This window comes from Enoplosus armatus, chromosome 22 (assembly GCF_043641665.1).
Source record: "Enoplosus armatus isolate fEnoArm2 chromosome 22, fEnoArm2.hap1, whole genome shotgun sequence".
In the NCBI taxonomy this organism is placed as follows: domain Eukaryota; kingdom Metazoa; phylum Chordata; class Actinopteri; order Centrarchiformes; family Enoplosidae; genus Enoplosus; species Enoplosus armatus.
The window spans coordinates 895077-921003 of record NC_092201.1 but is presented as its reverse complement, the minus strand read 5'-3'; the positions used below and the strand labels follow the sequence as shown (position 1 = coordinate 921003).

The 25927-nt window shown below is 43.2% G+C and overlaps 2 protein-coding genes across 3 annotated transcripts; both read right to left on the bottom strand.

The window, feature by feature from the left end:
• Nucleotides 1-204: 204 nt before the first annotated feature.
• On the bottom strand, nt 205-17449 carry kiaa0930. 2 transcript variants are annotated; one of them, XM_070929172.1, is made up of 11 exons: nt 17254-17441; nt 8632-8780; nt 7765-7791; nt 5510-5614; nt 5096-5173; nt 4895-4996; nt 3771-3911; nt 3234-3422; nt 2070-2223; nt 1777-1941; nt 205-1054 (listed from the first exon to the last, which is right to left on the bottom strand). In XM_070929172.1, the coding sequence occupies exons 1-11, from the start codon at nt 17396-17398 to the stop codon at nt 1014-1016; spliced, it is 1296 nt and encodes a 431-aa protein (XP_070785273.1). In that variant the 5' UTR covers nt 17399-17441; the 3' UTR covers nt 205-1013. The 2 variants fall into 2 exon arrangements, with proteins under 2 accessions (XP_070785273.1, XP_070785274.1); XM_070929173.1 differs by lacking the exon at nt 7765-7791 and having other exon boundaries at nt 1777-1932; nt 2064-2223; nt 17254-17449.
• Nucleotides 17450-19959: 2510 nt separating this feature from the next.
• fbxo7 (F-box protein 7) lies at nt 19960-25461 on the bottom strand. The gene is made up of 10 exons (XM_070928965.1): nt 25371-25461; nt 23868-23990; nt 23495-23762; nt 22550-22777; nt 22324-22468; nt 22057-22140; nt 21875-21970; nt 21038-21214; nt 20856-20896; nt 19960-20692 (listed from the first exon to the last, which is right to left on the bottom strand). Exons 2-10 carry the CDS (start codon nt 23987-23989, stop codon nt 20384-20386), a joined length of 1470 nt encoding a protein of 489 aa, XP_070785066.1. The 5' UTR covers nt 23990; nt 25371-25461; the 3' UTR covers nt 19960-20383.
• Nucleotides 25462-25927: the final 466 nt, after the last annotated feature.

Sequence of the window (25927 nt, the reverse complement as noted above, 5' to 3'; positions counted from 1 at the left end):
AAATCTGTAAGAGTCAGACTCTCGTTAACTTATTCTTTGTTCAGAGAGCTCCTCAGTTTATTAGCATTATTATTTTATTTGTTAACGTAACTAATTATCCACTCAGATCTGAAATACTGTAGTAACTCTCAGCTGGGACTCACTCCCAGTGAGTAAATAATCACTCGATTATTTACTATTTGTTTTAAGTAAAATAAGCTCGTTTCACCAGGTTCATTTATTGTATTTGTTTCATTCTAATTGCTAATTGCTTCTAATAGAGTGTTGGTGGGGGGGCGACTAAATCCAGCTAAAGGTCTCAGACCAGCGCTGTGACTCACCTCTTAAATCTGATGAATGAATGAGTCTGCGTTTTCGAAACGTGTTGATTTTCACATGGAAACGTGAAAAGGACCGAGTCGCTGCTGGTTCCAGGTTCTCCAGGTGCTGCTGTGACGAACATCTGTTTGTTTTTTCATATGTGTGACATTTAAACGAGTCACTGAGGAAAACACCTGTGAGTGAATCAATAAAAAGAAGTGAGCTGAGCGACGAGTGATCCACTTCCTGTGTCTTAACAAACATGAGGAGGTGATCGGACGCTCGAAGCCGTCTACGTTTTCCGTTTCCTCTCGTAGAAAAACACTCGACGTCACGTCGTCGTAGATTTAAAAAAGAAAAGAGACGGCGAGGCGTCTCGGTGAGTAAAGCAGCAGGATATTTACAGGAAAACACACATTCTTCACTTCCGTCTCCTTCCTGGTCAGAGTTCAGCCAACGCCTCTTCACACTGAGGTCACGTGATCCCGTTGCCACGGAGACGACCTCAGGACACAGCGGGAACTGAAAAGAAGGAGAGGCACTTCTCGAATGGCTGGTTTGTTTGTCGTCGTCCTCTGACTCGTCTCCAGGTGAAGCACACGTTTGGTGGTCGGTCTCGGTCTGGACACCGGGGGGCGCTGCTGTCTCAGAGGCCTGATGCAGGAGGCACTTGGTAGTGATGCTCTGAGGGGGGTGAGGGGGGTCCAGCTCTGTTATGTCATCAGGATGGGCTTCTGCCTCACCTCCAGGATGTCTGACCGAGAAACAAGACATGAAGAAGAGTCAGAGGCTTCGCTGAACTCACATCTGAACTTGTGTCTGTCTGATAAACTCCAAATAATGCATTCACTGATGTACTTATATATATATATATATATATATATATATATATATATATATATATATATATATATATATATATATATATATAATATATATATATATATATATATAATATATATATATATATATATATAATATATATATATAATATATATATATATATATATAATATATATATATATATATATATATATATATATATATATATATATATATATATATATATATATATATATATATATATATATATATATATATATATATATATATATATATATATATATATATAATATATATATAATATATATAATATATATATATATATATATATATATATATATAATATATATATATATATATATATATATATATAATATATATATAATATATATAATATATATATATATATATATATATATATATATATATATATAATATATTATATATATAAATAAGCCACCAACTCTCTGAGTGAGTTTACAACTAACTAAACACACAAGTCACCGACTGACTGATGAAGACAGAGAAAGTGGCTGAGAGACGAGTCAGAGAGTCTTCCGGCTCTCTTTGGTCTTAAATCCACCTGGAAGTCTTTGGCAGACTCCTTCAGTGACTGTGTGCGTGACCTCTGACCTGTGGTGATGCGGTGCAGCGGCAGCGTGACGTAGGTCAGGTGCGAGTAGAGCAGGAAGTAGTCCTCGGTCCGGTTGAGTTTGAGCCAGGAGCCGACCAGAGAGCGTCCGGTCCCCGACAGAGAGCGGGACCGGAGGTTGGAGGCGGTGTGGAGGTCTGAAGCACACACAGGTTCAGACTCAGTATCACTGAATATTCACGTTTCATTATCTGCTGATTCAGACACACAGAGACAGACCACAACTGGAGGAAGAGCAGTGAGACCAGTTTGTGTTCCAGTTCCTCACCCTCGTCTTCCTCCTCCCTGAAGAACTCCTCGCTGTCGTTGGCCGAGTGAGACTTCTTCATCTCTGCGATTCGGTTTCGGGGAACTTTCCGTCTCAGAGACGGAGAGAAGAAGGAGGGCCGGTTCCTCTCAGGAGTCGGAGGAGTGCTGAAGGACGTCACCTGGAGGGGGACGGAGACTCAGACCACTCAGACACACTCACAGCATCTAGAATACACTGTCTGAAGGGCTGGAGTGTAAACAAGGACAATGAGTACTGTAGGTAAGTACAAATATGAGGTACTGGTATTTTATATGCAGTACATGTATCGGTCTACATGTGTGTCAGAAACAGACAGTTCTTCCTGGAGACTTCAGTGTAGGCTGCATACTGGCCCCTGATTGGCTCTAAACTAGTCGCGATCCTGCAGGTATGTCCGGGTGTTAAACCGAGCTCAGAGACACGTCCGTCCTTCAGCTGCTGAGCGTGAAAGACGGCACTAGAGAGGAAACGAACGATTCGTTTGATTATCGATGAATCTTTTGGGCTAAAATGTCAAAAATAGTGAAAAGTGTTCGTTACAGTTTCCCGAAGCTTCAGCTGACGTCTTTAAATGTCTCGTTATGTCCAATCAACAGTCCAGAATCCCAAAGTTATTGATTTACTATCAAATAAGACAAACAGGAAAAGGCTGACTCAGGAGCTTTGAGGTGTTTGGGGTTTCTGTCTGAGGAGGAAGTGAAGTGAAACTCCTCGCCGGTGTGGACTTCCTGCTTTGTGAGGTCAGAGTTTCTGCTTTAAAATACCACATCAGATTGGATTAAAACTGATTCTCTGCAACAAAGACTCAAAACTCGAAATCCATCCGTCTTCTAAGGAAACCAACATAATGAAATGTTCATCTGCAAACTCCAAACTAAAAACGAACGTCTTTGATATTTGAATGATTTCCCTGGTGGTGCCGTACCTACATTTTGTATTCAATGTATTTATTTTATATTGCACACGCACTGTTAGCTGCTAATGCTAACTTCATGCTATTCTGTTATCAAATCAATGCAGCGGATACTTATAAAAGTATAAAGTGGCAGAAAATGGAAATACTCAACTTAAGTACCTCAGAAGTGTACTTAAGTACAGTACTTGAGTAAATGTACTGCATCCAGGTCACATGGTGTTTGTTGTCCTCACCCTCTCGTGCATGGGTGACACCTGGTCCTCCTCGGTGCCACAGGGGGAGGTGTCACCTGTCGGCACCCGGCTGACGGCCATCTCGGCGTGACCTTTGCCCTGCGGACCCTTCATCCTCACGAACTCCATGTTGTTGTACTTGTAGAAGCCAAAAGACATCCGCTGGGCCATCTTAGCAGCAACGCTCACCTGCAGCACACGGAGAAGACGTGTGACGCGCTCAGTCAGCGCAGAACTCACATTTAATCACCTTGAAGGACCGACTTTAGTTCTTATTATTATTTCAACATCAGCCTCATTTGTGATTTAAGCTTAATGCTAGCATTAACAGGCTAATATGCTAACAGTAGTATACTCACATGCCAAATGTCACATTATGTCTGTTGACATGCTAATGTTAGTTAGCATGTTGACATTACATGTTATAATACCTTGTTAGCTAATGTGTGACATGCTACTGTTAGCACGTTAAGAGGCTTACAGTTACAGTTAGCTAACATACTCTTGTTTGACACGTAGGCACGATTAGCGCGTTACCCGGTTGTCGTAGACCTTCTTGAGGGCCTCGTAGCGGATCGAGCCCTGGAAGATGACCCCCTGGAAGGTGTTGCTCTTGTCACTCGCCACCAGCTCCACACACACCATCTCCCCCTCGCCCACCGTCATGTCGCTGAACACCTGCACAAACGATGACATCAGATGAATGCAAAGTGTTTGAGGACCTTCAGAAACAGGCTGCCGGCTGTTTGACTTGTTTAGCTGAGTGAAACACACGCTCATTGATTTCCCTCCCAGGAGAGAAATCTCCCACCAGTCGACCAACAACACAGGAGCTTGTTTTTAAATGGAGTGAAAAGGCATCAAGTCACACTTCATTACAGCGGCAGCCTCAACTGGAGCCAGGTCAGCTGAGGGGGGGCCATGCTTTACTGTTTACTACTGATTCACTTCAACAAACACATCTCATTGTTAGATCGCCGGCCTGTTTCAGCTCAGTGTGTCGTACGCTTCCAATGTCCACAAAATAGTAAAGGTAGTAATACCAAAGTGTAGAAGTACTGCGTTGCATCCAAACTTCAGAGTCTAAGATGAAGAGCAGAGGACCCCTGATAGAGCCCTCTGAGGCAGACCACCACCATCATCATCATCAGGAGATGTCATAAATGAACCTGAAGCTGCCTGAATGAATCAACTGCCCTTTTATGCATTAAAATAACATCCTTGTTATAATTACAATTTTACTTACGTACTAAAAGTACAAAAGTGTTAGCATCAAAATATACTTAAAGTACCAAAAGTACTCATCATGCAGAATAATAAATATTACACTCATAGATTATAATTACCGATGCATTCATGTGTTCATCATCATGAAGGTGGAGCTCATTTTAACTGCTTTATATACTGCTGGGCAGCTTCATCTATAATAACACATCCTTTGTTAGTGGACTGTTGTTGAATGTTAGTTAGATTTTGTATTCATCTGTTAGAAGCAGCCAGCAACTCTAGCTGGCAGATAAATGTCGTGCAGTTAAAAGTAGTGAAGTAGCAGGAAATGGAAATGCTGGTTTCTGAGGTGATGTTTTTGACTTAATGGTTCCAGCTTATGTCACAGGCTGCAGTTTGGCTCATGAAGGGTTAAATACGTCAGACAAAGTGACCTCCTCGAAGTTGTCGATCATGAAGAAGATGTTGGGGTAGCTCATCTTGGACTCCTCTCCTTTGCTGTCCATGGCGTGTTTGCTGGGAGACGCGAACACTTCCTGCGAGAGACACAAAGGACGAAGATCAGCGGCCTCGTTAAGCCGGGCGGTGATTGTGGAGCTGCTGTGGTGTAAAGACGGAGCCGTGTGGTTTCCTACCTGACATTTCTTCTTGTGGATGTGGATATCTCCTGCGTCTGAGCGCGTGCAGACGGCACACGTCACCACGTAGTCCAACTGGAAGAGAGCACGAAGCACATCAGTCTTTAATTTCACTCCATTTTAAAATACGGTCATTTTCTGTCGTGTTTTCTAGAGGTTTTCTGCTTCCTGTCTCTGGCAGGACACTGACTGAACACTTCCTGTTACTCCTTGAACATAAAAGTGCGACCAAATGATTTCTGTCATTTTCTTTCTGCTCTGAACAGAAGTTTTATTATACGGATGAATCCTCCAGCGCCACCTTCAGGCCAAAAGTCAAAGGAACTAATATGAGATCATATTTGTTTATGAGGTATTAGTACTTTGGAGTACTAGTTAATACTGTAGTTTTCAGGTGTGAGTGTTGGTCACCTTCTGCAGGATGAGGTTCAGGTAGACGCTCTCCTCCCAGTCGATGTCTGGGTCTCCGAGGCCGGGCAGCTTCTTGGAGTCTCGTCTGTAAACCTCCACCTCCACCTGAAACACAGCCGACACACTTCATCAGGACCACACACACACACACACAGTGAGGTCATGTGAGCGGGTCAGTGTCGGTTCAGGTGTAGAGGAACCAGGACTCTGGAGACTTCCTGTCACATCAGTTTGACGTCAAAGGAGATCAGACCGATCGGACTCAGAGTCCTCTATGTGACGAGAATCCTTCTTTATTCATTTGTTACCATGACAACGTCAAGAGGAAAGTTGCAGGCATCACTCCGAGTCTAAGGTGCTTTTATTTTGACAGCAGCATCACCGAGTCTGTAGTAACTTCAGAATGTTCCCGTTTCCCAAAAACAGAGAACACGCAGAACCTTTTGAGACCTTTGTGGTTTTGGCAATTTATTAAAAATCAAAGAATTATCTCATCGTTGACAAAAAATATTCAGACTCCAAATGCAGCTCAGGTGAATCCTGTTAGCTTTAATTATCTTTGACGTTTCCAGAGAACCTGCTTGGAGTCAGTTGGCGACAAATTCAGTTGATTGGTCGGGATTTAGAAAAGGCACACACCTGTTTATATGATTGGATGAGACAGCGCTGCTTTAAAAAAAAAAAAACACGCCTCAAGTCAGCCAAACTCCATTCAATTTAACCCAAATTTAGTGGATATAGTATGCATGGTATAGTAGTACTCACATATTAATATTCTGCTACATTCAGATTCACTAAACTTTATTTACATTTGTAAATCTTGTCTATGTGTGTAAAAAATATTTTCGTTATATTGTCAATATGTTTAACCCTCACACGACCAGCTCTGTAACCATTCAGCCATCTTTAGTTATAAACGTGGGATTCTTTCTCATCAGCAAAGGTTAATGATCATTCTGATGAACAACTGGAGGCAAAATGGAGAACAACGTAAACATGTCCAGGATAATGTTAACGTGGCTGAAGGAGTGCAACCATCCAAAAACAGTCACTAACAGCCACAAACACATTTCCCTCTTTGGAAAGAAATATCATGTGGCGCCAAACTCTGCTTCTTTTTCTGCTTCGTTTCTGTTCACTTTCTGTTTGTTTGGATGTTTGAGGACATGAAATCAGCGTGTTTAAATATTAAAAATGTGTTCACTTTTGGTTAACGTTGGTTTAAACGATGACCGTTATATAAATGTTAGGCATTTATAATTTTTAAGAGTTATGTTTGAGGTATTTTGCGTTGAGTCGTCGTTGTTTGAGACATCAGTCAGTTTCCCATCACACACACACACACACACACACATACACACACACGTTTCAATGTAACCATGGCAACCATTCCTGTGCTCTAAATGGCTTGTGAGTGATATGAATCCTGGCATGCGGAGACCTTGTATCTCCCTGCAGACCGGCTGACTGTGTTTAAACAGAGATGTGACGGAGACGACTGTTTCCTAAACCTGTGTTTTTATTGACTTTATTGGTTCTTATTTGCTTCTGTATCATCTATTAAAGTCTTATAGATCTTATACAAAAAAATGAGACTACAAAGAAGTCATGACATCACTTCAAGCTTCAATACAGGACTTTATGTTCCAGATTCTCAAGGATCAAACACAACGTTTACTTTAAGAGAAAAGATGAAACTACAGCTCCCAGCAGCCCTGCTGTCATCCCTAACATTTAGCCTGCGATGGTCTGGGGATTATGGGAAATGGTGTTCGTTACAACGTTAAATCCTGACAACGAGATCAATTATCATCCCTGTCGAGACGTATGGAGTGAAACGTGAGACACAGCGTTGTGTTTTATTAGAAATCTGAATCCTCAAACAGCAAAATAACCTCACTGTGACTCCACACTGGTCCTCAGAAGAATAAAGAAACACACACAGTCCCGACGGCAGTCAGCTGTTCAGAGAGACGGAGATGACGGGAGCCGTTAACCCGACCTGGACGCAGAACAATGACCAGTGTAACCATGGCAACCAGGGAACAAACCACAAAAGGCAGACAGAGAGTCGGTCCAGACGAGTGCTGCTCATGAAATGTAATTATAAGAGAAGAAGAAGAACAGCCGTTACATACACACTATAACTGTTAACACAAAGCTTTCTGTCTTTTTATTAATCATCTTATTTTGTTTCCTTTCCAGGACAAACTGCTGATTATTATTATTATTATTATTATTATTATTACTGCTACATCTGGCCTGTGATTGGTCTCTGCAGCCTCCATCGTGACAGAAACGTCACACTGATGAAGAAGTGGATGAAAACATGGCTGCTTCTGGTTGAAGCTCTGAGTTGTTTATGCTCACACTTCCTGTAAGAGGAGGATGTGACATCAACATGTAAAGTGTCCAGTTTATTAGGAACACCAGATCAAACAGTCCTGCAGTGAAACCTCCTCCTCCTCCTCCTCCTCCTCCTCCTCCTCCTCCTCCTCCTCCTCCTCCTCCTCCTACTCCTGTGTTTCTGTTATTCAGCTTTTCTCACTGATATCAATAAGGTGGACAAAATAATAGAAACAGCGGTCGGTCTGAAGACTGGTGACGTTGTGTATTTACATGTTTGATCTCTGTGATCAGGTGACCTCTGAGTGTCAGACTGGTTAAACTGCTGCAGACTGATGACACATCTGAATCTGACAGCCTCAAAACGCTGTCGATGAGAAAACAACAGAACCAGGGAGGATGCACCACGACCGTGTCTGAGAGTGAACATTCATCACCTGAGCAGGTCGAAGAGCGAAACAGCAGCAGAGGATCTGGAGCGCCGCCTCTCTGCCGATAATCGTCCCAAAATAAGATCAATAAGTTCTCCGATGTTCTCGTCTCAATATTTTAAAACAGAGTTCACACATGAAACAGACGGTTTCCTCTGCAGAGTTCAGGGCGACTGGAGTATTGATCTGAGTATAATAAGGGATTGTTATTTACTGTCAAACAATAGTCGTTTTGTTTGAGCAGCGAGTCCAAAGTGGAGACTTTTTCTTTGATAAATAACTTTACCGATCAGTCGACCATCACAGCTGTTCATTTTCTTGAATAAGTAAGTCGTTGCTCATCACCTTTTTGCCCTCTGTGTTTTCTGCGCTGACGTAGGCCAGCTTCCTGCGGACGTAGAACAGCATGTCGTCCTGTCGAGGAGCCCACTTCTCCATGAAATATGTGGAGAACATCCAGGTCCAGAACACGATGCGGTCATCCTTAAAACAGCCTGCAGGAACACAGAAACGAAGAGGGTAAATATACACAAGCAGCGTTCCTTAGAGGCAACAACCTGACAGATATTAATCTTAATATTAATCTTGATATAAACAAACTAAACTCTGACATGAACCCACACAGACATCAAACACAGGAAGGAAACATCTTACAAATAAAGCAGAAAAACGAAAACATCTAAAACATGAAACGACGCGTGAGGTCGAAGCAGCCGTCTGCTGTAACTGTGTTACATCACTTTATTATTCCATTATTCTCTTCTGGCTTTTGTTCAAATCAAAAAGAAATCTCTTTGCGGCCAATAAACCGGCTGATAAATGATTCACTCGCTGCTGGATTATTACACTGTCTCTCTCTCTTATTTTGAAAAACGATCAGACACTGTGAGAGGAAGCGGCGCCGCACTTGATGGATGTTTCAGATGTCCACCACCTGCCCTCCGTCACCTCGGGGTGCTCTGCTACCTTTCTACAGGCCGAGGCACCTGCCTGCCGCCTGGCAACTGTTGCCAGGCAACCAGGCAGAGGATGACATGGCATTAAGTTAAACTTCCTGTTGGAGCAGCTGCTTCCCACAGGCCTACAGAGCAGAGAGGACCCCCCCCCCCCCCCCCCCCCCCCCCCTTCAGGACTTACCACAGACGGACCTGATCGAACAACCAAAATGTCTCCTTTTAGTTTTGGTCCAGTGAGGATTCACAAAATGAGAGTTTTAAAGACATCACTGCTGATCCCGCCGTGTGATTGGCTGCCTGACTGTTGCTGAGTTGGACGCTCCAATCAGCATCAAGTTTAAACGTCCTGTGATGATTAACTGAGTCTTTTAAGACAAACGTTATTAATCCGGAAGGAAACATTTGTGCCAAAGATGCTCAGAATATATAACAACAAATACTAAATATGTTATAAATATATAATGTGTTATATGTAAAATCACTCGTAGCATTCAGAATGAAATCTTCTTTTTCTTTTTGTTTCTTTCATCTTTCCCCCTTTTATAAAACTGAAAAGTTATTAGACAAATCTCTATAGACAATTATTATAAGCTTTAAATTACATTTAAAGATCTCTTCCCCTTGATTTTCTTTTCCAGAATTTCTAGAAAAAGGAGGTTTTATTTCCTATATTTTGTCTTTTTGGTAGTTGTGGATGTAGTTTGACTGCCAGTTATTAAATATACATATTAAATAATCAAACTGTGTCAGAATATATTTCAACACTGTTGATTTGAATGATTCAACAGACATGAAGTCGATATCCATCATTCCTTCACAAAATGTACAAAACGTTATGATTTATTGTGGAGGTCCCTCAGATCTCCGCCTCACTGTTCTAACTGAAGCCAACCTGAGACTTCCTGCAGTTGTTTCATAATAAAAGCCTTAATGGTACATAATCCCACCTTTCGTCCCAAAGCGTCAGTGTTAAATACATCCTTTAAGACGTACGATAAGCAGCTTTAATCAGACTTCTCAGAGCAGACTTCAGCAGGATTAGCTGCACTGTGTTGTCGGGGTTAATTGACTGTGTCAGACCTGCTAACAGCAGCTCAGTGTGACGAGCATCAAGAACAACAGCAGCTCTGGATCAGTGCGACTGTTCTTTCACATATTGTGAGGAAAGTCCTTCATTGACCAGATAAATGGGGGGACATCAGCTCTGTAATGGAAAAGAAAACATTCTGTACTGGAATTTGATTTAATTTCACAGACGGAAATTGAATGAGGTTAATTTCATGTTGGACTGTGAAGATGAACCTTGTTTGCTTTGATCTGCTCAGACTTTGATTTAATTGTGGAAACACCTGAGCTGCAACAGAAGAAGGTCGTCTCTTTATAGCTTGAACTAAAGAAGATGAGCTGCAGCTCATTTCTAATCAAAATGAAACGTCCTGTTTGTAATGGTTGTAACTCAGTCAGATCTGAACACACAGACATGAAACACACATTTTTAGATTCAGTGTGGCGCACACGTTCATATCACTGTGTGATGTCCACATAAATCCACTCAGACAACAGAGAGAAGACGCTGCAGAACCTGCCTGAGAATCCTGCTGTTTCTAAGTTTCCTTCAGTGTCTCAGTGATCAGTGACGGTTGTCTGTCCGTCCATGAGGACGCTGCAGACAGGAGATGCTCACAGCTGATTCAGCTGCTGTGATGGAGACATTTAGAGACTAAATGGAAACACATTTAGACTAAACGTTCAGGTTTTAGCCCACAGCTAACTCACTGACTCCATGGCAACATTATACTTCCTGTTTACTGCTGACATTCCTGGCCTCCAGAGGCTGAACCCTTTTGAAATTGGAGACTTTCCATCAAACACACTGATCAGCAGTGTGAACAACTCGTCCGGCTGCTGCAGTGAAGCCGTTCACACTTCACACAAACACAACAGCCCTGCGTTCAGGCCGGCAGCCAACCACAGCTCCGGTTGTAGAGAGGAAACGACCTCTGGCCTCCGTCCAGTCAGATTTGGCACGAAGGGTCTCCTTCCTGGACAGAGGTGAGTCAGTGAACACAACCTGCTGGCAAACAGAGCAGGAGAAGCTTCCAGAAAGCTGCAGCTGTCACTGAACATCACATCTGAGCAGCAACAGGAAAACCTCGTAAAAAGGGGCAGATAACAGCATCAAATGTTAGCTAACACAAGGCCGTGAATGATCTACTCAAAGTCAGAATTAGTCGACGTGAAACCGGACCAAAGGTTTTATTTTTAGACTTGTGTGTCTGGTAGCCGCCTGGTTCAGTGTGCCCTCCGACAAAATAAGGAACTGTTGTCACTGAAATATTTGGATTATAAATTCATTTACGCCAACAGAATCATGAGGCTTTGTGCTTTCAAACCGTTTAGATTGTCAAGGTTTGGAGGATTCAGCTGATTCAACTCAACAAACTCCCCGTTTAACATTTACGACTCTCACTTCTCTCTCATTAGAGTCACTTGTTTCTTTATTTTAGTTGCTCATTTGGTCTTGAAAGTGTCATTTAAGATGCGTTTGGCTGCTCTCCTGCACTTCTCTGAGTGTTCATGTTATTCCAGAGTTCAGTTCTGCAGCAGCCTCAGAGACGTTCATAAAAGTCCTGCTCTATTTATAGCTGCATATCCCATTTTAAAAATACATCAACTGTGTTCTGAAGCCCGGTGCACTATCACTCATCATCGGATGAAAGTGAGCTGAATCACCCAAAGTCCATCTCTGCTGGCACCGGGGAGAAATATCATGAGCCACGGGCGGGCTGTTGTATTTTTCATGGCGGTTATATAAGACTTGGTGGGAGCTCACTGATGCTCCGTCAAAGAACCAGTGAGCTGGATGAAAGGATGAACCGCAGGATGGAGGGATGAACAGAAACGTCAGTGATGACTGAGCCACCAAGGTCAAAGGTTTGCAGTGAAGACTGTCAGTCTTAGAAAGACTGGAACATATTCACTGAAACAGAACCTCAACCTCAAATGTTCTCATGGGGAGTTTGGATGATGGTGGAGAGCGTTGTCTAACACGTTCATCCGAAAAGTAAAGGACCCTACAATTTTAAGGCCCACTAGAACCTCCTTAAGAACCCCTGAAACCTCCTCAGTGACAACAAGAACCACCTCACATCACTTTAATGATGAGCCACTACCAGAACTCTAAGAAACTCCTAAAGGACTCCTCCAACAATCTCAATGATCGCTAGAACCTCCAAAAAGGACCACTGGAACCACCTACAGGACCCCTTGAACCTTCTCAATGATGCCTTGAGCCATCAAAAGGACCTCTACAACCTCCTCAATAATCACTAGAACAAGAACAATCCATGGCACCCCTAGAACCTCCTACTGGCCAATAAAACCCTAACCACCTAAAGGACCACTACAACCTCATCATGACCACAAGCAACACTAACAAGACAGCTAGAACCACCAGAACCACTTAAATGACCCATAAAACCTCCTCAATGACCAATAAAACCCTCTAAAGAACTACTACAACCTCCTTGGTGATCACTAGAACCCTTTCAATGACCACAAGAACCATCTACAGAATACTCAAACGGCACGATCTAACAAAAGGTGAATTTCATTTTAACTGTATTGTTAAAAATACAATAAACTTTTTGAACTCAGACATGCAACTAGTGACAAGAGGTAAAAGAGACCATATGGCACAAGGTTTGGGCACCACTGACCCAAAAGACCCCTCGAATGCGTTTCTGTTGAAACAAGCGGCAGGCTGGATGATTCAGGATTTAGCCTAAAGACGTCAGACGGATCAGAGTCTCCCTACAGGAACCTACAGCTGGTTTCCTCATGACGGCGTCGACTAATCCTGCAGTCGGACTGAAGACTTCCTCTTTCACTGCAGCTCAGTGTTCGACTGGTTGACCATTTGAGAGGTTTTTTGACAGACTGAAGTCCTCCAAAACACCAAAGGACAGAACCAGGTCAGGAGTCCACACATTGTAATCCAGCTCAAAGGACTTGTGAAAGATTCACATTATAATTTGTGTAGCTCCAAGGTGACATCTGCTGGATATCTTCAAATCTGGCCAGATTTTTTATCTATATAGAACTTTTCAAAAAAAAGGTTATGAAGTGTTTCACAATAAAAGCATTAAATATCAAACAGGCAGGATTGTGAGTCTGGAGGATCCATCAGGGTCATCTTATTGTGAAAAGATGAACAAAGGCTGGGAACATCCAGCAGAGGTTAGTGGACATTAAAGTTACGTTGTGGACAAGAATTCAGAAATGTACTCAGGTCCCAGAGAGTCCTGCAGGGTCTTCTGTGCGCTAACAAGGACCTTGTTTTAGCATTTAAATGTAGAAAGTTTGGGGGGGGGGGTGAGACAATAAAATGAGATTCAAAGCAGCAACATCGTGTCCATTTAGCAGTTTTATCATGATGTCTTTGTATTTATTACCATGTTTTCAAATGTTTGTATTCATTATAACTTTGTTTATCATATATTTAACCCCGAGGCCACCAGGGCACCTCATGTCTTTTATCACATTTGAACATATTATTGCTGGACAGATGGATCACTTCACTGTCTGCATGGGACATTGATAACACTTACAAAGTGCTTCATCAGCTTTACAGTGTGAACACGCTGATGTTGTCTGAGAGCAGTTCCACAAACAGACTGTACAATGTAAACCGATGGGAGACGTCCTGCTGTGTCTCCTTCTGTCTGTGATGTCCCGCAGTCACAAACACAAACACATGCGTGCATATAGACTCCACTAATATAGAAACCTCGTGTAACCTGTTAGAAACCGGCCTGAACGAAGCTCTGAGAGTCACGTCAGAATCAGACTGCAGCTCGCTGACGGACACAAATGATTACAAACCTGCTGAATGTTTAATGTGAGTGTGAGTCGCAGTCGGATCACACGGGGCTATTTTTACTGTACAGTAACACAGCACCCAGTTTATGACGAGCGAGACCTGCTTCTATCGATCGATCCGTTCTCTGTTGCTGAACAACGCTGAAGCTGTGAACTGATGTCGGCGTGTTTGCAGCAGGCAGCAGAGCCCTATTTCACTGTGGAGGGATACGCTGCTGTGTGAGGAGGTAATTAAACCTGAATCATTGATGTTCATCTCTGCTGTTTCTGCTCCTGTTTGAACTGGTTTCTAGAGGCCGTCCGAGATCCAACTGAGCTCCAGTCACAGGATATATTTCATATCTTATTGTGCCGTCAATTCTTACATAAAAGCCGGTATTCACATTACATGAGCCGACTGACAGATACGAAAACACTTTCCTAATAAAGAATCTACCAGCGCTGTGTTCACGCTGCATTTCTGTTAGAGCCGCTGTCTCTAAATGAACAGTAACTTGAGCACGTTTGTTGCCCAAATAATGACAATTATTTGTATCTTTTTTTTAATAAATCTCACGAGAGAAAAATGAAATAAAAGATCTGGGACAGCAAAAAGTTCAGACTTGGAAACATGGATTTGTTGTTGTTGTGGCTTTGAACTCATTATTTCCATATTACTCTCTGCCGACACCCTCCTGAGTAGAAAAGTCAGAACAAACAAAAAGATTTTTTGTTGTTTTTGTATGTTTCTGTGACTTTAGATGTTTGTCTGCGTGTAGAAATAGAAGAAACACTGAAGTCTTAATCAGGCTTCCTGAACACAGTGACACTGCAGGAAGAAGGAAAGACGGATGAGTACAACGTTATTATTACTGATGAATAAAACTTCCAAAACAGGACTCAAGTTGTAATAAACCGGAGCTATAATTGAATCTGGATCTCCAGTTGAGTAAAGACCTGAGTCACTGTTGGTGCCGACGGTCAGACGCAGACCTGAGTCACTCAGCAGCCTGTAGAGGACCGTCCAAGGACAAAGACTACCGACTCTGAATAAAGACACCAGGTCCTGTCAGAGCACGAGAACCAGATGTCAGACACAACAAACACCTGTGAGGTACCAGGATGTCAGTAACCTTAGAGTAATGAACTAAACCTGCTTCAAAGAAAAGGTGAAATACATTTTCTCATCCGTCTCTGGTCAGGAGGTCACCGGAAACTTTAAGATTCATCCTGTGGACATCATGAACATCCTCAGATGATACCCGATTTTTACAGTTATTTTCCTTGTAGATCAGTCTCAAACCCAAACCATGATCAAAAGCTCCAGAACACCTACTAAATAGACCTTGTGGTGAAACTGCTGAAAGTGTTTAAGCTAACATGGACGAAAAAGTCCTTAAAGTGATCAGAACATTTAAAAATCTACAACTTCATGACAACTAGGCAATCTGTATCTGCTGATGAACATCATGTGATATTATCAAAAGCTCCAGGCGAGCTACTAAAGGCACTTTGTGGAAAGATGTATGTATGTATGCATCCATCATCTAGTCCAAAAAATGTCTGAAAAAAAGACATTCTCCTCCTCTCCTCTCAATACGGACTACATTCAAAAATGCATCAATTTAAGACAATATTGATCATATATATAATTCTGGGTTTTTACAAATCAACAGTTTTCTGCTAAACTCTGCATATAACTGGACAGTCACCCTCCACAGAAACTCTGTTACAAGATATGAAGTGACTAAAAGTTAGTTAGGACTTTTGGGAATAGCAGGTAACAAAATACTGAAAATGTCCATCAGAGTTCAAGAATACGTCTTCAAACGCCTCGTTTTGTCCGACCAATCAGACGGACAGGAGGCTTCTTAAACTAACCGCTTCAGCACACACGTCCTCCCGTCTTCTATTGTGGCCGGCGACAACAAAGCCGAGTGATAAACAGAGGCCCATGAGCTGTGATGAAGTCATGGGATGTGAACAGAGATCTATTGATTTCTCCATCAGAACAAACAACCCACAAAAAAAAACTGCACCGCCACCGTCTGCTGTGGGACTGTGTGTGTGTGTGTGTGTGTGTGTGTGTGCAGGCTGCAGTCAGTGATAACACACACACACACACACAAACGCAGCAAGAAACACCCATCAGAGTGAAGAGAGAGTGTCGCTGCAGGACTGGAGCTTTCTATCAGTGTCTTGGTCTTCATGTGTGTTCAGGGCTGTAAAACTCTGGATGGGGCCATTCTGCAAGTACTTTTACTTTGGTTATTTAAGTACAATTGCTGCAATTATTTCTGCACTTCAGTGAAGTTTTTAACGCAGGACTTTTACTCATAACGGAGTATTTTTACACTTGTAGAAAGAATCTGCTGATGATCGTCTTATCGGCCAGATTAACCTGCTAATGGCCCCATTAAGAGACAATTAATTTAAACTAATTAATTCAATATTATTAGAAATGTGCAACATGTGAGCACAAAACTGACATATTGAAGGTTTTAAAACTAGATTTTGACACAAGGAGCTCCTCAAGACCTGCTGATAAACCGTGGTGGAATGTACATTTACTAGTACTGTACTTAAGTACAAGTTTGAGGAATATTTAAAGTCATTTTTCATGAAAAAGTGACAAAAACGATTTGCTGCTTTCCCTCTGAATGCTGTTAATAATTGTAATGTCTTGTTAATAATGTGGAGTTTTGTGAACACAGGAGGACAGACACAGGAGGACAGACACAGGAGGACAGTCACAGGAGGACATCTGACTGATTATACTATTGTACTTTTACTGGAGGTGTATTTGTGCTGTGTGGTATTAGTACTTTGACTGCAGGAAAGTATCTGAATACTTCTTCCACCTCTGGTGATATAGGACCAGACATAAGGAGATATTGATCTGTATTAATGCTCATTACCAAACACTGTTCAGTTAAATCACCAGTCAGTCTGGAGCTGTTGGTGGCCCTCACAGGCCCCTCACAGGCCCCTCACAGCCCCCCCAGTGAAGCCATGTACACATACTTTTATGTATACATACTTTAGTGAGATGAGTATAACAGAGGGTCGAAACGTGCAGGAAACCCCAACATGGAGTGTCAGTGCCGACACTCTCTCAGGGCCACAGGAGAGACATAACGGCTCCGCTCACCGAGTCCGCTGATCTCCTGTCGGACGTTCAGTCGGTTCCTCTCGTCGGCGATGGCCTTCAGCATCTGCTGCAGGGAGCCGTCCAGCTCTCCGTTCTCCTCCTCCGCTGGCCCGACAGTCTTACACAAACCGGGGAAGGACGCCATCTCCGAGCTGGGATCATGACAGTCCGGGCTAACAGCTACCGACGGCACCGGTTCACGGCAGCTAACAGACGGCTAAAAGGATTGCAGGAGCGCGGTAGGGGGGGGGGGGCTGATATTAATCCCGATTAAGATCCTGACTGTGGCGCTGCAGACCTGCCGGGGGCCGGTGCCGGTCCGCTCTGCTGGGGTGCCGGAGAAAGGAGCAGGTAGGTCGGGCTGCTGAGGGAGACTCTGGTCCTTCTGTTGTGCTCATCAGCTGGAAACACCCCTCACACTTCCTGTAACAACACGAGGCTTTTAAAGGGACAGAGCACCTCCAGCCACACAGGCAGAGCCGAGCAGCCACAGGTGTTACACACCATCCCGTCACCCGGCACATCCTGTGACCTGCTCAGGGATCTATATTCATATTTATATGTATCACTGTCACATCTAATGAAAGGAACTATAAAATACAGGAGCCAGGAATGGCAAAGCAGTAGAATAAATAATAGACAAGTAAAAGGCACATTCTGTGTTGTCAATAATACACTACATCATCTTTTTATATCGTTTTAGAGTTTGTCAAATATGTACAGAAGCCTGTTTCTGCTCATAAGTCATGATAAAATAAAAATGCTTAAGATACATTTTGACTTAGTAACTCTTAATTTTGCCTTTATATCTCAAACATTTCACTAAGTATCTCATGATTTCGATTTAGTAACTCAAAATGTGACTTGGTATCTCAAACATTTGGTTTATTATCATAACTGCTTACCTTGTTTGGCTACTGCTGGGACGAGCTCTGAGTTTCTGCTCTAATTTACTGAAATCAAATCATTTCCCATCTAAATGTTGGTACTTGTTGAAGCCACATTGATCGCATTTTGGGTCATGACTTTTTACTACTTACTTTTTGTCATTATATGTATTTGTCAATATGTGATGTAGCGAGAAATAATTATTAGTTATTACTATAGTTATTAATTCAGAAAAAGTGCTGCTGTTCTACTTTGTCCGGTGCTTACCGGGTCGTGAAACAGACGCACCCCTGTTAGCATTGCCGCTAGACGGTAGCAGCAAACAGGAGAGTCCCCGCCCGGCCGGCGGAGGGGGAGAGAAAAGAAATGAGCTTTGGTAACTACCGGGAAATGGATAATAGATTATTACTTCCCTGTAAAGTGATGAACATGAACATTCCTACTTTCTGAGGCACAGACTTCAGTTTCCCGGTCGAGGTTTAAATTAGCACCCGGCTGTTAGCTAACTACAGCTAGCTAACTACGGTTAAAGCTAACGTTAGTTGACGTTAGTTTTAAATTTTTCCTGGAACTTTTAAATAACGGAATAAATGAAGTCCAAACAGTTACAGAAGAGTTTCAGTGTTTGTTTGGTTTTTTTTGGGGGGGGGGGTTACCGGTACAGATTACAGATAATCCTGTGACACTGCAGAAACAAACACTGAACCAGACGTGATAGTTTGATGACTTCCGGGATGATCATCTTCTTGCAGTACTATAAAAGCACACTTTAAATGGTGATAAAACACATGTAGTTGTGGCACAGCTGAATAATCAGGTCACAGGATCTGATGCGTAACAGAATTCAGCGTAACACCGGTGTTGCGCCACAATAAACTCCGCCTTTACATACGGGACCTCGTCGCCTTTAAACGAGTGCACCCTTTGTTTTAAGACAAAAGATGACGTCATTGCCTCACGAGCTCCTGGCCGCGGCTGCAGACAGAAATCCAGCGTTTCACGTTTTTCACACGATAACTTCATGAACATGTTATAAATGTGATCACGTAATAAATTCACCTTTATGTAATGGATTCTATGTGAGGATTCATAGTTTTAAGGGAGTAATAACCCATTAAAATATACACAGTAACCTAACGTGCCTCAAACTTAATACGTTTTTAAAAGTAAAGTGGATATTTATTGTGTCTGACTCTTATTATCAGATGAGTAATGAGACAACCTCCATGTTTCAGTTAAGGTGCAAAAGATTAGCTTTATGTAACAGTTATGGCATACATTTAACCTTTTCAGTTAAATTATGAAACGGTCTAAATTCTCACTTGAGTCAAAGTCAAAATTATAAGATAGGAAGTCAAAATTGTGATTTACTGTCTTAGTCATCATTTTAAAATAGGAAGACAAAAGTTTGACTCTTATTTGTCAAAGTTATAATAGAAAGTCAAAGTTATGAAATACTAAGTCAAACTTTTAACTTATATATATATATATATAATATGATATATGATTACTATCTCATAATTTTGATTTACCTCCAGTACTTTTGTTTTTGCCATTTCATGTATCTCTTCATGTCTTGGCCTAAATGGGCTTCCATACAGGTGAATTAAACAATGACTGTGTATTACAACCACAGACTGTAAATAAAGATGGCCGACATGACAGCTCCCTGACAGTGAAGCCAAAGCGTCTCGATCGCCCCCTGGTGGCTGGCTGCAGAATAGGTCATAAGCCCCGCCCCCTCCATGTTAGCGGATGGGCCAAACTAAAAAATCGAAGATGGTTTCTGTCATTTCAGGTAGTTCTTACCAGCTGATGTTTGTTCAAGAGTTCATTTCTGATTTTAATTTTAATTTGAGATATTTGATGCTATAAAAAGGGGGTGCATCATGATTGACAGCTGATTAAGCTGCTCACAGGCCCCCAGGGGCAACAGAGACCTGTTTGCTGTGTTTAGTTATTTTATTAAACACAAATTAACTGAAGAACAAAGGAGCAGAATACAAACTGAAGATCCTCCACAAAAGAGGACGTAAAGATGCGTTAATGCAGGAAACATCTTTCAGAGCTTTCTTCTTTCCAGTCGATGTTGTATTACATATATTATATTCACACACGAGCATTTAATAAAACCACCACACACTGATGAACGGCGAACCTGCGGCTTTGAAGTGAAATATTATCTTTCCATAAATGAACTCTGTGAGTTTTATTACTGCAGAAGAAGAAGAACCAACGCGAATCAGATGAAACCTCGTCGGACGTCAGCAGGTCGTCCTCTCGCCGGTCCCAGTCTGCGGAGGTCGCTCAGAGGTCTCCCGTGGAGGTCCTGCAGGGGACCGATGGGGTCAAAGCGAGGGCGGGGGAGGAGGCCGCGGGGGAGGTTGGGTCTTTGGTCGTACTCCCCCCCGATGATGCCGGGCAGCGGAGGGTGGAGGGGGACGGGGATGGGGTTGAAGATGTCTCGGGGGTTTCGGTGGTACGGAGGGAGGGAGTGGTGACGAGCGTCGCGTCGCAGCTCCATGCGGATCTTAAAGAAACGTTTGTAAAGCTGAAACAAAGATCATGATAGAAAATGTTAAATATAACTTTATTACATCATTAATCTATGATGATCATTATTCATCATTTAATTTAAGGGTTCATTTTAATAATAAATAAATGGGTTCATTGTTTTGCAGGTGAATCTCAGGTGTGTTTAATGAGTTCCTCACCTCTCTCCAGTCTGTGTCTCTGGGTCTGCTGAGATCTGAATCTGAACCACAACAGGGACGAGTTTATTAATGTATTGATGATCTCATCCACAAAGACAACGAGAAGACAAACTGGTTTCTTTCTGCACTTATAAAACTCCAAACCAGCACAAACATCACGACAGGTCTTCCTGCGGTCTCACCTGAGAAGTCTCGGCGGTACAGGTGTCTCCACAGCGTGGAGTCGGCTGTGGTGATGTTGAAGTGTCTGCAGACTGAAGACAGTCTGACCACGGAGACCACGTCCAGCAGTCTGAGGACTCTGAGGAGGAGCTCCGGAGGAAGAGCAGCCAGACCGAAGGCCACCGGCAGGGCCATCGCTGGAGACACCAGAGAGACGAGAGAGACATCAGAGGCCTGTCTGCCTGTCTGTCTGCCTGCCTGTCTGCCTATCTGTCTGTCTCCCTGCCTGCCTGTCTGCCTCCCTGTCTGTCTGTCTCCCTGCCTGCCTGTCTGTCTGTCTGCCTGTCCGTCTGTCTGCCTGCCTGTCTGCCTATCTGTCTGTCTCCCTGTCTGTCTCCCTATCTGTCTGTCTCCCTGTCTGTCTGTCTCCCTGCCTGTCTGTCTCCCTGTCTGTCTCCCTATCTCACTGCCTGCCTGTCTGTCTGTCTGCCTGTCTGTCTGTCTGTCTGTCTGACTGCCTGCCTGCCTGCCTGCCTGTCCGTCTGTCTCCCTGTCTGTCTGTCTGTCTGTCTGCCTGTCTGTCTCCCTGCCTGCCTGCCTGCCTGCCTGCCTGCCTGTCTGTCTCCCTATCTCACTGCCTGCCTGCCTGCCTGCCTGTCTGTCTGCCTGCCTGTCTCCCTGTCTGTCTGTCTCCCTGCCTGCCTGCCTGCCTGCCTGCCTGCCTGTCTGTCTCCCTATCTCACTGCCTGCCTGCCTGCCTGCCTGTCTGTCTGTCTGCCTGCCTGCCTGTCTGTCTGTCTCCCTGCCTGCCTGCCTGCCTGCCTGCCTGCCTGCCTGTCTGTCTGCCTGAGACCCACCCTCTCTGGCTGCAGCGATCAGCGGGTACGCCAGCTGGTCTTTGAAGGTCCTGGACAGCTTGTTGAGGTCTTTGAAGGCTGCCGCTGCACTTCCTCCTGAAGGACAAAGACATTTATCGTGAGTTGCCGGCAGACGTTCCGACGCCGGTTTGGTGTCACGTCGACCAATCAGAGGCGCGTACCTGGCCACTCGTCGGTCACGTGGCCGGAGGGATTCAGACACAGTTTGCGGACCGTGTCGACGGTTTCGTTCACCTTCAGAGTCGCTGAAACGGGTCAGAAACAGAATATGAGCCAAAAGTGTTTCCAAATACATTCTCCACTTTTCAGATATTTGGACGCTTTAATGTTACAAGAAATAAAACGTATAAAAGTCCGCGCATGGCAAGTCAAATAAAAAGGTTCGACCTGACAGAGGTTTTTAATATTGATCCTGATGATGACCTCACCGTTGATGACCAGCACGGGGCCCATACACACAGCTACCACCATGGCCAGGCTGTTTTCACACAGAGGATGGGAGTACTGCAGTCTGTAGACTCCACCTGCTGACCTCCACCCTGCGGGCATCTCTCCGGACTTCAGCTCACAGCCCTGGACACACAGTATTTCCTCCGTCACCTTCACTTTACTAAGAAGCAGGAAGAAGCCCCCCCCGGTGGCCTGAAGTCTCACCTGAGGGACGAACCCGGTTTCGAGCATCAGCAGGTTTCCCGCCACCATGACGGCGTCGCTGGGACTCGTGGTTTGGGCCGAGTGGTAGAGGAGCTCCAGAGAGAGAGGAGCCTGACCCTCCTCTGCCTCGCTGCACAGCATCGGCTCCCAGGTGGAGACCGGAGGTCCGGAGACCGGCATCTTGGTGGTCTCAGACTCTGTCAGTGCTGCTGCTGCTGTGCTGCTGGGCTGTTTATCACAGAGACGTTTAGAGACAACGAGACCTTCAAGATCCACCAACTGAGCCACGACGGCTTCAACAAGCACCAGGCAGGACAAATATATTCAGAGACAAACCTTCAGCATGATGAGCGAGGGAAGTGGTCCTACTACTGCTCCTAAATCCACGAGAACCTGTGTCTTTTACCACGGTGCGTTTCTGTGAGCCACGCCAACCAGTCTCAGCAGACAAACCTCGTGGTTTGTTGTCAACTCACACTGTTTCAGCTGAAACCAGCTCAGTCAGCTGTTGATGATGCCGTGAGATGACTCGGCATTAATATGCTGAGCTCCACTGGCAGCTGCTGAGTTTACTGTGAGGATTGTTTTCAACTGAAGGTGTCAGTTTGAGTTTTCATCAACGTGACGAGTACAAACAGATTCAGCTGCACTTCAGTACTTCTGCTACTTTCTACTTCTACTGCTCTGCATTTATGTGATAACTTCAGTTACTTTGCAGATTCAGATTAATAATGCAAAATATAATATACAAATACATTTTTATTATATTATTACAGGTTAAGATAAAACTTTATTGTTCCTCGGGGACAAATTCACAAACTGCCCAGCAGAATATAAAGTCATGCTAATACTTTAGAGTGTTTCTACACTGTGGTATTACTACAGAGTACTTCTACAGAGTACTTCTTCCACCTCTGCATGTTTTTACCAGACGGTTCCTCTCACCTGGTTGGACGTCATGGCAGCCGTCTGTCGGGTCTGTGGGTTCTGATGTTGCCTCTGGTTCTCTGTTCTGCTGCTCGTCGTGTTGCTGGAGCTGGTGGAGTTGGTGGAGTTGGTGGAGCTGGTGGAGCTGGTGGAGCTGGCGGCTGCAGATTCAGGCAGGACGACACAGATCAAATCTCCGGAGACGATGCCGCAGGACGACAGAGTCTGACCGGTGTCTGACAGAAGCTCCGAGCCGTTCAGAGACAAACTGAAGTCTGTTTCTGCTCTGAGGGAGAAACAGAAAACTGTCTCACGTCAGGAGGTCGACTGTTCTGCCTGCACTGTAACCATTATTACGTGTGAGGATCCCGTCTCAGGGCTGGTGTCTCACCTGAGTCCATGAGAAGGTAAAACAGTCCCCTTGATGTGATCCATGAGCTCTGTCAAACTGGGTTCTTCTCCCAGTAACTCCACCCTGCTGGTCTGCCGGTTGATCCGAACCCGCAGCTTCATGCTGAAGACGACAAATGAATGAACATGAACAGACTTAACAAGAACAATCAAACAGATCAACCATAATCCTCCTCATATGATTAATTTATTTACTCACACAAGAAATAGAGAAGCTAGTACTGCTTCTGTAGTTTGTATAGTATAAATGTTCACTGAATATCTAAAAGATATCTAAACTATCCCGTCATATAGCATACCTAAGATGATACCTGTGCTGTGTATCTGTTTTTGTTTTGTTTGTTTGTCTTACAACCAAACAGGACTGGATTTAGTTTTTTTAGGCTAGCACAAAAACAGGTTTCTCTAAAATTTGATGAAAAGTGAATGGAGTTTGGTATTAGATTTTTAATAAAACCATGAAAAATAGACCCAGACCAAAGGTACACTAAAATATGTGCACACGGGCGTCCATATACTTTTGGCCTTTCAGCACACTATTATACCTTTAGCTTATCTCAGATTTCACTCAAATTTGATAAAAAGTTCATGGAGTTTGGTGGAAAAATGCCTATTTCTACAACAGAACATCTCTGAACATATCTGTATTTTCTGATGAACTACTACTCTTTCTTGACAGGGGTATCCACATACTTTTGGTCATATAGCATACCTCATATTATACCTTCATCTGTTTCTACAAACAAACAGGACTGAATGCCGTTTTTCTTTTTAGCACGATAACTCAATATGACAGTTTTCACTAAAATGTGGTGGAAAGTTAATGGAGTTTGGTGGAAAGAGATTCATTGCTAAAGCAGACCATCTTTGAAAGTGTGTGTATTTTCCTCAGGAACTACAACTACTTGAATGAAAATAATCTTACACCTATAATTGTCCATTCTTATGTACAAAGTTATCCTGCTGATAGGACTTAAAACAAAAACCCCATGTGTCATGAAATTGCTCTCTTTCTGGATGAAGGGTTAGCTGATTAAAGCACAACATCCCATCAGGAATCTCATTAATGTAGTGTTCCATGTTGGGATACTGCAGCTTTCTGTTAGCCTGAAACCAGACTGTACTTTGTAATTTAGCACGAAATTCAGATTCAAATAACTTTAATTTCCGTTAACTAACGTTAGGGACAAAATCATCAACACATTAGCTAAATATCGCAAAATAAGACAGGAACAGATTCAAGAACTCCAGAACAAGTCGGGCATAAAATCTGGCTTATTTCATAACAAATGAAATGTTTCGTTTTCGTTTCTAGTTTCTAGAGTCTGAACGTTAAGCTAACGTTTAGTTAAGTTGCTGCGTACCAGTGCAGCTTGCTAGTGTAGTTAACGCTAACTTAGTGTTTTGCCGGTTAGTTGACTTTAACGAGCGTTTTGGTGATGAAAACAGTCCGAGCTTCAAAGTCCAACAGAAAAACACTTACATGAAGAATGAAAGTGATAATATCCAGGTCGTTTTTAGACACTTCTCTGATAAATCGCACTGTAAACAAACCAGCAGCGACTAGACAGCGGAGTCAAAGCTAGCGCTGCTAAACACACGATTTCCGGTTTTCAGAATAAAGATTTTCGAGATCAACCCCCTGTTAGCATGTTTCAAAATGCAATAGTGAAAAAATACGGGCCCCATATTTTTGCTAATTTAAAAATACCTAGAAGCCGTGAAACTATTTTAGAGGGGCTTTCATTGATGGCCTGTTCTGTTCTGGTTGGAACCTTTATAAGAACCCTCCTCAGGGAAACCAAGGTTATTTGTAAAGCACCTTCTAACAACTAGCGATTTACACAAGATAAGATTATTTTGTTTTGGTTTATTGTTAACCATATGATGTTTTATTGTTGACAGTATGATAAACATGTTCTAACTGTAAATGTAAATGTGTAAACTTCCGGCTTTGCTTGGATTGTCTCTGCGCAACTTGACTCAACAGAATGACTACAACTACGGCAAGCGAGCAATTTAGTTGTTAGCACTACAACT

Bases quoted from the DNA above. Each gene is read 5' to 3' on its own strand.
- kiaa0930 (XM_070929172.1), bottom strand. From the start codon at position 17,398: ATGGCGTCCTTCCCCGGTTTGTGTAAGACTGTCGGGCCAGCGGAGGAG. The intron at 5,615-7,764 runs GTAGCAGTAATA...GCTGTGTTTCAG, and splicing joins AGACCAATCACAGGCCAGAT to GTGGAGGTGGAGGTTTACAG. The intron at 5,174-5,509 runs GTGACCAACACT...GCTCTCTTCCAG, and splicing joins TGAACCTCATCCTGCAGAAG to TTGGACTACGTGGTGACGTG.
- fbxo7 (XM_070928965.1), bottom strand. From the start codon at position 23,989: ATGAAGCTGCGGGTTCGGATCAACCGGCAGACCAGCAGGGTGGAGTTA. The intron at 22,778-23,494 runs GTGAGAGGAACC...TGTGATAAACAG, and splicing joins CTGCCATGACGTCCAACCAG to CCCAGCAGCACAGCAGCAGC. The intron at 20,693-20,855 runs GTGAGGAACTCA...TCTTTGTTTCAG, and splicing joins GAGACACAGACTGGAGAGAG to CTTTACAAACGTTTCTTTAA.